General features: G+C 26.7%; 1 protein-coding gene across 1 annotated transcript in view; it reads left to right on the top strand.

Moving 5' to 3' along the window:
* Window positions 1-13,133, top strand: part of LOC129963262 (sodium-coupled neutral amino acid transporter 7-like) — a 91,337-nt gene that overhangs the window by 66,887 nt on the left and 11,317 nt on the right. Inside the window, exons 2-3 of the mRNA XM_056077506.1 lie at window positions 8,283-8,404; window positions 11,333-11,531. Coding sequence (XP_055933481.1) covers window positions 8,283-8,404; window positions 11,333-11,531 — 321 coding nt within the window. The remainder of the gene's footprint in view (window positions 1-8,282; window positions 8,405-11,332; window positions 11,532-13,133) is intronic.

Genomic DNA, 13,133 nt, shown 5'->3' with positions numbered 1-13,133 from the left:
AAGACAGGCCATTTCACCTAAAACTGCCAAATATGACAAATATATTTTGGAGGATAACAATGTGCAACTTGGAATGATTTTTTTCTTAGTTTAATTAGAAATTTAATTAAAAAGTGAGAGAAATTTTGGCGTTCCTTTTGTGATGAAAATATTACAGTACAAAAATGATTCTTACGGTATCTTAAAAAATATTTGCAATTAAAGCAATTTTGTGCAAAAACAATTTTTCCCCTATTTTTAATAATTTTAAAAGAAATATTTTAAGTGTATTTCATTACTGAAGTGAATCTCGGAACATTTTTATTCTTGCTATTATTACTTCATCTTGGCATTTTTTCTATTGTTGATGATGAAAGTATGATGCAATGTATTTTTCCATAATGAGTATGTTTATGTTTGAAGTATACTTTTAATAAACATTTTGAAAATTATTGTATTTGCAATCAAGATTTAATTAAATAAGCAATGGTGAAATTTTTTGTGTGTATTTCTTTTCAAGGTATGCTAGACTTTAATGGCTAACTAGATGAATAACCAATGGAAGTGGTCTCCTTAAAATTTTCTCGCATTCTCTGTAATAAAGATGTTAGCCCAGAGAAGGCCTTGCACGGCATTGGCTTACAATAGTTACGAAATATTAACCTTTGGCTTGAATTTAACATTTTTATTTAATCTATTGAGTGATCTCGGGCATGCGGTCAAAAAGTACCTGAAAATCGAATTTGGGTTTTAGGCGCGTTCTTCCCAAACGTTATTTAACATAAAACTACACATGAAAATGGCAAAAACACGTACCAATTTTGATATATTTGTCATTACTGCGTTTCTAACTTATCTCGTTTATATGCTTTTGAAAGAGCAGACTGATAGACACTCAGCTCCTAGCTGGATTTAGCTCAGAATTTGATGATGTCCATAATATTGATGTTAAATTTGTGAACCGAATTTTATTCATCTCTTTCCATTTTGTAGTTATCGTGTTCACTTATATTCGAACAGACGGACAAACAGACATCCTCTGAACAGATTTTGCTCAAAATTTGATAGAAATTTACAAATTTGCTGTAAAGATCATATATCAAATTTCATTCTTCTAGCTGAAAGTGTTTTTCGGTTATCTTTGCACAGATAGACAACTTTCTTTAAAAATATGTTTTTTCGAATTCAGCGAGGTCTAAAACATGGAGATTCGAGTTCGAATTTTTTGAAAACGATATTTTCTCTATACTTCGTAAAAGAGAAAGTGAAAATATACCATCTATCTTATAGCTTGAAAATTATTTTCTTATTTGAGAGCCCTGAATTCGATGCTGAAAAATTCCCTTTTCTGTTCTTTAATCCATTCGAGAAAGTTTGCACAAACGGTAAGCAATTCATCTTGAATGGATTAAATAAGAATCTTTAATTTCATCAAATAAGTTTTCGTATTAGTTGAAGCTTAAATATTTCAGTTTTTTTCATATTAAAGTTCATATTTTTAGTGGGATGACAGAATTATTTAGGTATGCAAATTGAATGGAGTGGTGAGAGGCTTTTAAAATCGTAGATCTATTGAATTTTAAGATATTTTGCTGATGAAGTCATCAACAAGAAACTGTATAAAATATCTGACTGAAAATTTTAGCAATCATTATTATCTGGGAATCAGCTTGTTGATAACAGTGGCTGGTAAATAATCAGTGGAATGATTGAACTTGTTTGTCTACCCTTTTTCCCAAATCATGGAATTAAACTGAATGCAGCTAGCTACCCGCATTTTCTTTTCCACCTTGATTTTTTCGCGCTCTTTGATTTTATGAAATTACTGTCAATAACCCAACTTAGCACAAATAAAAAGTATCAAATGGTATTAGTTTTTTAGCTATATATCACGGCGCTTTTATGAAGATGTTGATACTTTCCAGGATGCCGCGATGCACAGCTTGAGAACCACTGCGCTAACTTATTTGATATGTTGGCATATGCATTTGCAATACCGTCGATTTGCAGATACGGTAAACCTTCGCGCTTATACGCATGCGCTAGGAGACTTATTTCACCAAAAGGAGAGCGTAAAATGAGAAAATGAGGCTTTTAACGAAACGGAAGTCCAAAGTCAAGACATAACAAAGAATTCTGGAGATGCGGTCATCAATGCGAAGTGAAATCACATTATGCTAATCTGGGGATCCTGAAATGAACATTAGTTATGAACAACTTTATAGGGATGTGAGCTAATAATATTATTTACAGGAAAAGAATGGGCTGCTATCTTAATAATTCTGAACTCGATTTCAGTTAAAATTCTAAATCATTTCAGCTTGGAAATGCCTTTGTAAATATACAGTGTAGAGAACCAAACTTATTTTCCACCTGTTTTCGTAAACTGTATATAAAACATAAAAACTTGGAAAACCTCATCAAATTTATTACGGCTGTTGTATTTTTTAAATGCAGTCATTTTTCTCTCTTTATAATGACATTTCTTGCGGTGTGTAAAGAGTTGAAAATGTTCAGAAATATTAAAATCTACATTGCTAAAGTCGAAGCACAATGCTGCAAAGTTTTTTCTTATTAGCTCTTTTATAATTACCATCCCCCTGTTCGATGGTTATTCTATAAAATCCTTCAGTTTATAACTTCAAGCAAATTGCAATTTACTTATAGTTTCAAATTTTTATATTGCAAATTTAAATTAATAAGAATTCTAATTATTAATTTTTATATTAGAATTTTTTTTTCGTGAAAAGAAATTATTCAGAATATATGAAATATAAAAAAGAAATTGGGAAAATTTCTTCCCTTTTTTTGGTTTCAAAGTACATTCCAACAAAATCAAGAGACTGGAAGTTTTATATTTTGATTTTTAGAAAGAAAATTCATGTGGGCAAAATAATTTAATCTTCATTTTTGTCTTTTTTTTTGGGGGGGGGGAGGTGGAGATTATTCACATTTTAAGAAAATAAATGTTCATCCAAAAAGTTAGTTTTTCTCTGGAATGATGATCTCCAAAGAGTCTCCTCTAAGAGTGAATCTTCGTGCTGTTTCATTTGTTTAATAACGATTTGTGCTCTTGATTTCTACAGATGCTGTCTTGTGTATGTTTCGTGTTTAGTTTCAGAATTACGTTTCATTACTGTTTGTGGGACTTTCACGTTACACATTAAACGGGATTTTGAATTTTTCCATAATATATAAAATTGATTATTACGTATTAAACTAATTAATGGAGATTCAAATCTCTGGTCCGAAACACTGTGGCATAATGGTATTTTAGGCTCGATTCGTCTTGCATGTAGTTTCAAAATTCTCTCCTAATTATATATCAACGATAACAAACACACACAAAAATGGTATTTATTACTATCGCAACGCGCAGGAATATAAAACCAGTAACTAAAACAATCAAAAGTCTTGTTAAAAAATATACTTAATGTTTTTTTAATTCTTTAAAACTTAAGCAAATTTTCAATGGAAATAAAATGTTGGTCATTGAAATCCTATTTTCTGAACTTTAAAGTAATGTAAAAAAATGGTTTTCACAAAATAATATATTCCGAAATTATTGCAGGAAAGTAACTTTAAAATATGAAGTAACTTTTATTGAAAACATAATTGACATTTTGAAACAACCTTTTTTTGTGAATAAGTTATTTCTCGGGTTACAAATATGACCCAAATTTGGAAGCTGTCGATCTAATGGTCTATGTTTAGAGCATTTTGATCTTTCATCAGAGACGTAGAAATTTATAGATAATACTGATATGCCAATCTATAAATAACATTATAATATTTTGCCCTATTCTGTTCTATCCTGAAAAATTTATCGAATCGTTGAATCTATTTCCTTTAAATATGATCCTTAAATCCTTGATAACAATATATTCTCATTTTATTTTGTGTTTGAAAGCAATTCCGACGATAGAACATAGAATCATCAGTCATCGCTTTCGTTTTATTTATTTTTTTATTTCTTCTTGATTTACTGATGGCAAAATACATGATATTTTTGAAGTGCAACTTTCTTTTCGATAAGAATTCAAAATGGTATTAAAAAGAAAATAACTTTTTGAAATTTCTCTTTTTTAAGTTGAAGCATTTTCATAAAATAATGTCTGAATTTGTAATGCATTATGAAAAATATTTTTTAAAGTTTTTTTTTTTTAATTTATGTTGTATTAAATTTTTAAAAAATCCTACACATATAAAGAAAAAAGTGTTGTACATCCTATAGAGCAAAAACTATGCATTTGGTAAGAAATAAATTAATTAGATGAACTGACAAGTGTATTTTTCAGTATTTAGTAATTGGTAAAAAAATTTTAAAAAAAAATTGAATAACTTGGTATTAATGGTGCCTCAACAGAATATTGTCAAATTTTGATAAATATATCTCAAGTCTTACACCATTCGTTTAATTGTGTTTTGCATTTTGCTATTATTTCTTATTTTTCTGATATCATGGAAAAAAGCAGCGGTATTTAAAATTACACCAGTTTATAGAAGATTTTCACCATTATGCGATTCTGAAATCACATCTTGATTGCAAGTATACCAACAAAATACCAAGAATATTAAAATCATGCATTGCACTGAAACTTATTTAACTTAAAAATAAATCGAATTTAGTCATCAACAATGTGGGAAGAATAAAACCGGAAGAAATATTAGAAACAATAATTGAAAAGAATTAATTTTAACAATAAAATATTTTATAAAATATACTCAAATTATTTTTTAAAAAATTAATTAAAAATAGGGAAATCATACATCAAAATATCGGTATCATTAAAAAGATAATTTTTCGAATTTTGAGATAAAAAATTTTGTACTGCTGTAGTATTTTTGGAATTTAAGATGAAACAACATCAAAATTTAGGTTTATTTTTATTTAAAATTTCAAAAAAGAAAAGATAGCTTCAAGGAGCTCATTCCTACCTTTCAAAGTGTATATGGGTCAAATTTGGTACCTCTGGATCAAATGGTCTCACTTGTAGAGCGCCAGTATATTTACAGAAGCATAAGCATTCATTTTTATTATTAGTACAGATTATTTAAATTAATATATAAACCCTCATCGGTCGTTAGATTTTCACATATGTCATAGCTGATAATACACTATTGTCACGTGAGAGATATATTACGACTGTTAATTGTTAATATTATTTTAATTAAAAATTGAATAATTATTATTTCAGCACTAGCAAGATTGACGCACATTGATTTGTGTGTCAATGATTTAATTTTGTTTCCTAACAGGGTTCTCTTTCAGTGAAAGAGAAGTCCGGAAAGCAATCATTTCAAGAATCAGATATAATTTTTAAATAATATATAAATGAAATTAAGCATAAAAATTCTGTTTCATACATCAGATTTTGTGATAAATGCACCTACATGGTTCTGAAAAAAGCAAAATTAAAAAGACCTTAATATGTGCACAATTTTCATTTGAAAAGGTGCATTTTTCTCACTAAGGAAATTGCCTATGAAAAAAAATTCTGAAATAAAATAATTTTTCATAGAATTAATCATCCTATAGTATTTATTCCATCCAACAAAAATTAAAGATGCAATCACGGAGATTGCATCTCTATCCGTCACAGAGATTGCAATAGTGAAAAAAAGGTAATTTTATTATTAAAGATTTATAAATTTTGTTGCTAAAGATATAATACTTGTATACAGGGTGTTCCAAAAAGTTAGAAATTTGCTTTAAGTTTTTATTTATTGAAATAATTAAGTACAAGTTGCAAACGTTTTCACGATAAAGTTAAAAATAGTTTGTTATTGAAATAATCGATCTATTAATTTACAAAATTACAATTTTTAAGTTTGTATATAATCCACCTAGAAAATATGATCAATTAGATAGTTTTTTTCCTTTTTATGCAACTACGTTGTAGTAAAATACCTACATAATTGACTACATTTTTAAAAAAAATAAACGAAATGGAAAGGAAGGCATAGCAAAAACTGGGAACAGGTGATGAATTATAAGAAAGTTTTTCGAATTTTTCGCTAGACTTAAATTTATTTGCAAATTTTCTAGACATTCAAATTGTGGTATACTATTCTTTAACTAAAACGAAAAAAATGTTTTCATGCGAGTTGAAGATCATAAATACAAAAATATGAACTCGCAACCGATTTTTTTTTTTTTTTTTTTTTTTTTTTTTTCTATTCAGCGTAATAATTAATTCATTCTCACACATGATAAAAGTAAAATAATTCGATTTTATTCAAATTTGAATCTATTGCGCATCATACAAAAATTACCTATAAAATCTTGTTGATTGGAACAATAGTTTATATTTTACATAATGCTTCCTTCGAAAATTTCATTTCATTTTCATATAAGACTTCTAATTAAGTTTTGTGGATATTATTCTCACAATTTTTCTAATTGCTTTGAGATGGCTTTTGCTTTAAGTCGGAATAATTGGTTTTAATCATATTATTAAATAAATGTACGTTATTTAAATCATTTATTCTATTAAATACTAAAATATTTAAATAATTTTAGTCTGTTAAAAATTGAAATTTATTTTTTACTTATTTTATATAGCAGTATGTTTATTAGAATCAAGCGTTGAAAAATCTCATTTAACAGTTAACTATAGGTTTGAGAAATTTTATTCGAAACTACACAGTTTATGTTAAATTAGGTTTGTTGAGAGAAAAATATTAAAAGTTTTCGTACAGTGTTTTTCGTTTCCACTTTTTTGTTGCCAAAATCTATAAAGAAAAAATCGTTTGATATTAATGATATACTCATTCAAATTAATTGATGTGAATGTAATTTCAAGAACTGTGTAGTTAATTTCTCCATTAGATTATGTCTCAGATTATTCAGTTTCGTTTACTTCTATTTCAGTCGTTTATAGCAAAATAATAATTTAAAATGTAATGGAAAATTGCAATCGATTCAGTTTTTAAAATTTGCTTATTCACAATTATAATATTCTACCAAAATGCACTTTTTAAATGAAAAAATAAAGATTTAAGATCATTTACTGAATTGTCAGTATGTATACTTATAAATGTACTGAACCATGGCCATACTGTCAAGTGACAAAACTTGAAGATTTGTTAGCGCGTAGTATTCGCTGTATTGCATTCATAAAAGTGGAATAAATCGTAATCCGTAGCACCAAGTCAAAAGTATTTAAATAGTGAAATAAGATAAGGATAAGACGAGGATAAGCCTCTCCCAAGATATATTTGCATCTTAAGTCCAGTCATTATCATCGATTTAAAAAATGTAACCAAATTAAAACAAATATTAATTCGGGAATAATATATTTACTTCCTCGTTTCGAAAACTTGCTATGCATCATATTATTTTTACTTGCAGTCAGGAATGCACTATACAACCATCTTTGATTATATAGAGTTTTTGATAACTGTCAATCTCAATCTTTTTATTTCTCCTATACATTCGTAAGTGTCATATTTTAGTAATTCGGTGGTACTTATACTATTACAAGAGTAGTGTTTCATTTTTTTTTTTTTTTTTTTTTTGCGATAGTGGCTTGTAAGGCAAATTGTGTCTTTTTTTTGTGTCGTTTAAACAATAACTGATTTTTATTTGAATAAGTTCGAGTATAGGACCATATAAATCAAATTGAAGAACAAAATAATATCTCCCTGAAAGGACCGCCCGCAAAAGTCATGAGGTTTTGTCTAATCGAGGAATGTAATTACTTTAATTTGAGTCATTTAATTCTTAAGATAACCTATGCCCTAAAAATAATTAATTGAAAAAAATCGTTGCGCAAAGAAATGGTTTGGGTAGTGGAGGGAAGAAGAAGATATGACAGTAATGGGTAATCAAAAAAGATTTTGATTGAAGGGCAAAGGTTGGGAACGTGTTTTCTAGAAAAGTAACTACTGGGTAAATAAGTTTCTTTCGAAACGAAATGAAACTTATCGTTACTTACAGGGTTTGCAACCCTAATTAAATAATAAATATTATCATGATCTACGTGTCCTAATGTTCCTTTTTGATAACAGAGCAGAAAAGCTAATTTCAACATACTTTGCGACCAGTCTATTTCATTTATTCCTCCAATTTTTTAACGGGTTGTGGGATATAATTTCAAACGTAAAATAATTCAACTATTGTTCAGTTTTTACACGGTCTATCCGCGAAACAATGAAAGTAGAATTTTAATTTTCAGAAAAATTAAAAAATACATTCGGAAGTTCAAGATCTTTAGGTTGATATTACATATAAATAAACGCTATTTCATTGTTTTATACAGTGTCAATGATGTATAATTAAATATAATCTATTTTTACAGGTACCAGCTGGCCTGTTGCCGCCTTTCTTCTCGTCAATGCTGCGCTTGGAGCTGGAGTTCTCAACTATCCATATGCATATGATAAAGCCGGCGGTGTCATTTTTGCTGCATTTTTACAGATTGTAAGATATAAATAAAAATTGTAAAATATTTAATTTTCTCATTCTCTCACACTTAAGTTAGAAATTCAACGAATTGTTCGTAAATAAAATTTAGTTCCTTTGAATAACAAAATGCTTTCTCATTTACTAAATTCTTTTTAAAAAATTTCTTTAGGAAGGATAAAGATGCAAATAAAAGAATGCTTGAATTATTTATTAATTCAAATAAGTTTTTTACACAAAATTTTAATATTTTAAAGAAATACAGTTAAATTTACTGAAAACAAAATTAGTTCGAATCTTTTTCGAACATGTTCATATGTATTCTCCTTATCACAGTGAATGTTTGATCATACATTAGGATTTGAAGAGAATTAAATGATTTCTTTCAGTCAAAGGGTTTATGATATAAATGTTTGAGCAGGAAATGGAAAAGTGCGATTTTTTCTTACTTGAAAAAGTTTATCATATAATGTTAAAGAACGATTTTGGCTAATGAGATCTCACATCAATTAGACTTTCAAAAGGAAAGGCTAATTAATTAAACCTTTTGCGATGACTAATCATCTTATTTTAAGTATTTAAAATCAATATAAATAAATCAAAAATATTTTATTATTCTTCGTAGGCACAAAAATTAGAATTTTTATGGAGGGATTTAATTTTGTTTTAAATAATCGAAAAAGGCTATTATATTATCTAAACGTTACGTAATATTTCAAAATTTTAGTGGCTAAATGTTTGGTTAAATACATTTTGTCTAGAAGAACCCAATAATATTTGTACGATTGTGAATCTCACCAAATTAAACCAAACAAAATGCCTGATACTTGTATCAACAAAACGGGTATATTATATTCATTTTATATAAAAGTTTTTCGAAATATTTGCATGTTTGAAATTACTACTTTTCAACATATAACAATATAATTATTATGGAATGATATGAAAATTATCTATTTTTAAGTATTTTGAATTTTATTTTGCTATGTTACTGAAATGGGATCTTAGAAATCGTATCAAATCTTCTCTTTAATTTTAAGTTATTAATGTAGATGTAAATATGAAAATGCTCCAAAATATAAATGTTATTTATGTTTTATATCAGATATCTGTTATTCCTGGAATGGAATTGAATTCACCATGGAGATTCTAATCTGATATTATAAACTGTAATTTAAAAGGTAAAATGCTGCAGATATTCAGACACAGTTTTTTTTCTCCTAATATATGCAAAGACATTTGTTCTTTTTAAAAATTTTCATGAAGGGGAAAAAAATTGAAATATGACAAATCTTACTGTACAAAACTTTAGAGCCTCATCGATTGAAGATTCAGTTTAATCTTGTGGAATATATTGATTCAAATTTGATTAAGAATCTTAAAATATTTTTGTTCAAAATTCAGAGTTCTATGTACACCAGTTTTTTTCTATATTTTAAAAATTTTACTTTTTTAAAGTTTATACGGTTTTAACTGTAACCAAGTATTTTGATTTTTGGCATGCAAACATTGAGCAGCGCGCTCTTTTTGTACAGCGTAAATCAATTTATTAAAAAAGAATTAGTAATAAAGCAGCTGGGTGCAAGCATGTCTCAAATACCAAAATGTAGCCATCAATCATTTAAAAAAGATATTTATAACATGATTAAAATCTTTTTAGATATTTTTAATTTTCAAATGAATGCATTCGTTTTCCAGCCATTAGCTGGAATATTTATTTTCATTTGTGGCACGAAAGATGTTTTTGTAAATTATAATCATGCATTTGACGGATGACAAATAGGATAAGTTGGTATTATACTTTTTTTCGTTCACTTTTTGGCGATTTCAGCTTTAGCAATTATAGCTATGGTGTTTTTAAATTCATTGTAATATCTTGAGCTCTTCGAGAAAGAAACTGCGTTAACTTTGAAAGGTAACTAATAGTGAAGCCTGGAAAAACCCATTATGTATTTGAGATTTCCTTTAAAAAAGGTGAATAAGGGTTTTCAACAATATTATCTTTAACCTAGTGGTTAATTAATTTTATATAATAAAACTCTAAATCAATTTTCCATATTCTTGTAATATAAAAAAAATTCTGCTAATAAGTATAAATTACTAAATTTATACTTTTTTATTTGCTATAAAAATCATGATTTTATTTTTTTTAAAGTTACGTGTTTATTTTAATTTGTAATTTAAGAGGTTTCTTTGATAACTTATGAATAAGAGTTTCCAACATGTATTCATTGTTGACAAATAATGATTTTAATGAAAGTGTTTATATATCATTAAATGTTTATTCAATTTTTTAGTTCTTACAAGAATGTTATTTTAGAGTCTTAGATAAGCTGAGTTCATATTTATTTGCTATGAGTGCAGATTCATATGTCATGACTTATGACAAAATATTTTAATAAAATTATATAAAAATATCTTGCATTTTAAACCATTTTATAATCTTTAAATTTATATTAAAAAACTTCTAATCTTTGAATTAGTTCAGAAAACATTTTATTCAATTGTATCTCAAGCTAATATTGAAGCAATAATAATATTTTTAGTTTTGGGCTTGATCAAAAGACTAGATAATACCTATCATGCTTGGTCATTATTATTTCTAATCAAATTGCATGCATTTTTTTTTCTTTAAAAATTTTATCTCTTGATTCTTAAAAGTGATCATGTAAAGTATTTTTAGAACAAACAAAATTCTTTTTAAACATTGAAAATTTCCGGATTCCCCCCCCCCCCTTCTAAAATTTGGGCAAGAAGGATTTTTCATTAAAAACATTACCATATTCCGTTACAGATATTTATATATCTAATTAATGAGATTTTTAATAAATCATTTAAAAAATTTTATAATTAAATGCTTATTTTCATTACATGAATACATTTGCTCATTTCAAGAATACATTTGCTAGTTTTTGTTTATTATTATTATTTTTTTTTCTTTTCTAGATTATGATGGTTGTTTTAATTTCCACTATGCTTGTGCTTGTCTATTCTGCTGATGTGAACAAAGATAACACATACCATGACGTATTACTTTCTTTGTGTGGCAGGCGAGCTCAGCAGTTTGCAGCTGTTTCAATTCTTCTTACATGTTATGGAATTTGTATAACATTTTTAATTATTATTGGGGATCAATATGATCGATGTAAGTTTTAAAACAATACTTTTTTTTTGTTGTTATTATTCAACATGTTATTCTTTACAAGTTATGCATCTTGATTTTGCTATATGTTTTTATTTTGATTTAAATTTATGTGGTTTTGAATAATGTTATTCCATATAGCTAAAATTATTATTAAAAAACACTCTAAAATATTTTTTATAACATTTGCAACTTGAATACAAATATTACTTATACAAACTTTATCAAATATATTTTAATTAAAAGTCTGAAAATAATTCATATTATTTTGTTCTACTTAGCAACTGCAAAGAAATAAATACAATGAAAAAAAATGGAAATTGTTGAAAAATTAAAAATTTATTTTGTTTCATCTTTTTTCATTGTATTTTTAGAGAAAATTATTATTGCTATTTATTTATTACAATTTCACATAATTGTAGCAATTTATTGCTTAAATAATTTTTAAAGTATTAAAAAAAAACTTTTCAATTTTCCTTTAATTAGAAATTGAGAATTGAAATCTTGATTCTATGTTATCAGAACTTCATATTGTATGAGAAAATACTGTTATTCATTTCCTTCTCACTGCAGCTCTCAGATCCAAACATTTAATTTGAATTGCTTGAAAAAGTTGAGTTCTTTAAAATGTTAACAGTTTGTATTTAGTTTCATTTTTAGCATCTTTTATAAAAATGCTACTTTTCTTAATTAGATTTAAAAAAGCAAATTTTGAAGTTAAATTTAATTTTTTTATTTTTAATTGAAGCAGGTTTAAAGTCAGTGGGAAATCAAAATCAGTAGCAACAATAGCCTCTTTTTTTTTTTTTTTTTTTTCCCCAGAAATGTCACTTTCAGTCATGTATTGAAAATGAAGGATTGTCTCCCTGAGTTAGAGTATTCATATAGTTTATTGTAAGTTCATCTGAAAGCTAATGGAATTGACAAGTTTTTAATGAATTTGACATATTGCTAAAAGTTATATGCGTATTAAACATTAAAGATTTTAGTGACAATTTGATTTTGCATTTCACTAGTGTTTTAATGCAATACAATTATTTTGATAGAATAGTGTTGTATTATAGCAATTCCATTCTTTCAAAATATGGCCTTAATTTACATGCAAATCTGCAATAAAACTTTTAAGCTACGTTTTTTCCTGATTGATAGCATAATCACTTTAGCTGCCATAACGTGATAAGACAGGTTTGTCAAAATATTACTCTTGTTGTTTGATAGATTAAGTCAGACTCGCCCTTTGTATTAGTTTCCTTTCAGTAATTGGCTGATTTGCCAGGAATAGTGGTTGCGTTTAATATTGTTTAAATCTCTTTTGTACAACTAGTCACTCATAATTTTTTGAACAAAGCATTTTTAATAAAAGATCTATGTTATTTTCATATGTCATATCTATGTTATGTCACATCTGTTCTGTTTATTGTAATAACGAATCTTCATAATGGAGAAATCCCATGTTATCAATGAACTATTAAAAATGTAGCTGCCTAAGTAATCTGTTTTCTAATTGTTCATTGTCTTTACTTTCTTATTCCTAATGTAAAAAATACAGATAATTTTGCCTTGGCTTTTAAAAATAGCAGAAAATATTTAGTGGAAAAATTAAAA

Source organism: Argiope bruennichi, chromosome 3 (genome assembly GCF_947563725.1).
Source record: "Argiope bruennichi chromosome 3, qqArgBrue1.1, whole genome shotgun sequence".
Lineage (NCBI taxonomy): Eukaryota > Metazoa > Arthropoda > Arachnida > Araneae > Araneidae > Argiope > Argiope bruennichi.
This window is presented reverse-complemented; position numbering and strand designations above follow the sequence as displayed.